The sequence below is a fragment of the Solanum verrucosum genome, unplaced genomic scaffold, assembly GCF_900185275.1.
Source record: "Solanum verrucosum unplaced genomic scaffold, falcon-dt-bn FXZP01000103.1, whole genome shotgun sequence".
NCBI classification, from domain to species: Eukaryota; Viridiplantae; Streptophyta; class Magnoliopsida; order Solanales; family Solanaceae; genus Solanum; species Solanum verrucosum.
The window spans coordinates 968,983-972,637 of NW_026020048.1; the positions used below are offsets into that span (position 1 = coordinate 968,983).

General features: G+C 28.4%; 1 protein-coding gene across 1 annotated transcript; it reads right to left on the reverse strand.

The window, feature by feature from the left end:
* Window positions 1-2,934: 2,934 nt before the first annotated feature.
* Window positions 2,935-3,330, reverse strand: LOC125822758 (sulfated surface glycoprotein 185-like). Its single transcript, XM_049502197.1, has one exon. The coding sequence runs from the start codon at window positions 3,328-3,330 to the stop codon at window positions 2,935-2,937; it is 396 nt and encodes a 131-aa protein (XP_049358154.1).
* Between the last annotated feature and the right edge of the window lie 325 nt (window positions 3,331-3,655).

Here is a 3,655-nt window from a genome sequence, read left to right on the forward strand (position 1 = left end):
CAGTGACATTTGATACAAATGTTGAAAATATTATGACATTTATTTCAAATATTACATTGTTAGTCTCTAATTACTGACACTTACACAAAATCGTAAAAAATTAAATCTTATTAAGTAATTTCATCACTCTTTATTTATATTTAAATCAAGAAAAAATATAGAATGATAAGTATAGTAATTACATAATGTATAACAATTAATGAGTTTGGAATCAATTAAAATTACTAGACTAAAAAAACGTAACGGTTTATTTATAAAATTAACTTCAACACTTAAAAATACTTCTCAACATTTAAATCTTATCGACAATGGGTTCTATATATAATACTTTTGACATTTCTATTTTAATATTTCATTTTTTCATGAAAATAGTTATTTTATTTTATTCTATTTAATGTAAAGATCATATATATTATAATTATTTTTGTTTTCTTATATCCAATTATTTGTTTAGTCATAGACCATAGTTGCTAAGTACTACATTTATTTACAATTATTTAGTAATTGTACATAAAAATGAAAAAATGTGAAAAAGAGGAGATAAAATAAAAATTATGTTAATTAATGGGCCAAGAGGCCAAATAAATATCACAAAACCTAGCACTCACTTCTTATACTTCTCCAGCCGCTACACCCCTCACCGACTTCTTGTTTTGTTAATTCATTCATCCATTACTAATGGCAGTGACGTTGATGAAGATGAAATTAAAGTCAAGGAGAAATTGATTATGATGTGGACGGTTTGGAATCTTTAAATCATATGAATCTGTATTTACAATTGTTCAAGTTCTTCTCAATATTTTTTCTCTGTGTGTGTTATTTTTTGTTTAATATGAAATAATAGATTTTTCTTCTACATGAACTTCGTGTGCAGTCTCTCCAAAGTGAGATCAATTGCTGACTATGAAATACTTGGCTCGTAAAGAGGTCAATTTGTCAAACTTCGCTGACAGAACTTGTTCCAAAAATTAAGAAAATTAATTGGAATTAGAATTGATCTTGACCTAGTTAGAGTTGAAAATATTGTTTTTACTTAAATTTGAATTACACTTGCGAGAGCAACTCATTTAATTTATTACTAAAATAATTGTTCAAAATACCTAAAAAGGCATTTATTTTTGCATATATCTCATGTTCATAGAAATTGATCACAAAGTTTTAAATAAATGTCATTAAAAAATTTCCACATTTACTAGATGTGGATAGGAAATTTAAATGTCATCATTATATTTTAGTGATGACCAAAATATCAAATTTTAAACGACATTATATAAAGGCCACATTTAATGTAAATTCCATAAAAAAAAATTACCAACACTTGCCTAAATGTCAAAAAGATTAAGTGACATTTTATATATGTCATAAATAAATGTCATTTGTTTATTAATGATATTTTTCTAAATGTCAAAAATTTAAAGTGACATTTTTATATATGTCGTAAATAAATGTCGTTTATTTATTAATGACATTTGCCTAAATGTCAAAAAATTAACGACACTCAAATTTGCGACATTTGATTCAAATGTAAATAAAATATCGGTAAATAAATTTACGACATTTAAACGATCTAATACGACATTTAAATTCTAGCAAAATTATAAATATAGAAGCTTGTTTTAAAAGCGATAATTTATACTCTAAAAGGTTATTTCTTCTATCAGTAAGAGATAATTTATGTATACTGACAATAAAATTATCTTATTAAATTGTTACACTTTAAAAATATGACTTTAACAGAATATTGTAACTAACAGTCACGTTTTTAAGGTAAAACGTTACTATGAGTAACGTTTTATAGCTAAATTTGCAGGATTCGATTCTAAATTTGCAGGAGTCAAAGGCCCGTGATTGGATTCTTTAGAAACGTTACTCATAGTAACGTTTTAAATTTGCAGGATTTGATTCTGAATTTACAGGATTGGATGTGATTGGATTCTCAATAAACGTTATTATGAGTAACGTTTATTCATTTAACGTTGTCAGATCCGTCAGCTTTTTGTCCTTTGAATTTTTAAAATAAAAATAACCTAAAACGTTACTATGAAGTACGTTTATACTACTTTTGTAAAAAACTTAAGAAACGTATTAGTTAGGTGAATTGGTTTTAAAAATAGCTTACTTTGGTCAAAAATTCTGTTCCTCGTGTATATTTATAGTATATCCCTCAAGCAAGTATGATATACAATTTAATTAATTATACCTGCTTAATGATAAACCATTAAGGATTGGATCCAAAAATCCGAATCCATAAGTGTTTAATGAGTTTGTGCCTATTTGTAGCTCCAAATGAAAATCCGAAACTCGGTAAGTACCGTTGGAGCCTGACCTGCCTCATTTCATAGAAAACTACAATTGGGAAATGCACAGAAATCTTATATATTTAGAGGCTAATTATATTTTATTCCAAAAGTTTTCTCAATATCTCGATACCTTTCTTAATTATGTGATACATTACAAATGATATATTACTTAATGAGAGAGATGTATTCAAGGGGGATAGGTATGGAGATGATTCCGAGAGGGATTTTTGTAATTTTTATAAGAGATGAAAAATTTTAAAAATTATGATATCTTAAGTTGTGTATTTATGTATTTTTTTTCATTATTTTATTTCAATAATTTTGAATATATATTTAGCCATCTGTATTTGCAAGTATTAGATTTAAATATACTTTGAATTTTGAAACATTGTGATATTGATTTCAGGAAGAGTATTTCTAAGAGATAATTTATTTGTCCGATTATTCTTATATTTGTTTATATGTTTTCATATAGTATAATGTTATTTCGTCATAAATCCAAGACAGGAAAGAGACTAGAAGATTTAAAATCTAGAACCATTATATTTATTGTATTAATACTCGATACTTAACTTTATATTAATTTTTCAAACATATTAATTAGTACTAAATTTCCAGTATATATAAGCATATCTCAAGGCTGATCATCAACTAGTGATGGTGATGGAGACGGCGCGTCACAGCGACATGGTGGAAGCGCTGGTGGCTCATCACCTGGTGGCGGAGGCATTGGTTGGTCCTCACCTGACGGTGAAAGCACTGGTGGCTCCTCAACTGGTGGAGGAAGGGTTGGTGGCTCCTCCACTGGTGGCTCCTCAGTTGGCGGAGTAGGTGGTGGCCTCTTAGGCCGAGGACTAGGGGGATGACTATGTCTATGTCGATGTGGAATCCTAAATCTTAAAGATTCATGAAGAGTTGGATCATGAGATGAATATTCATCAGTGAGTTGATCTCCATTAGTGAGCTCTAAGAATGAGCTAACTACTAAAACTGAAACTACAAATAGCCACTTCCCTGATATGATAGCCATAATACTTGTTTTTATAATTCTTTCAAATCTCTATGTTGAGTATGTAAAATAACATTAAAAGGGACCAAATTTATAGGACCATGCATGCAAAAAGAGCATTTATGAAATTTTAGTTGGGACAATGGGGCTGATCAACTATCAAATGAGTTTGCCCTAACTAAATAGAATTTCATTTGCAAGATTATCAAATTAATATTTTGAGCCTTCATCAGTAAATATTCCATTAAGATATTTATTAGTACTATAACAACTAAAACACTATCTTTAAACCTATGTGTTCACACGTTCTAAATATTTGCTAATCCACGGTGAGGATTGTTTTATC

What these genes read in the sequence shown, in the direction of transcription:
- LOC125822758 (XM_049502197.1), bottom strand. Translation starts at nt 3,330, where the DNA reads ATGGCTATCATATCAGGGAAGTGGCTATTTGTAGTTTCAGTTTTAGTA.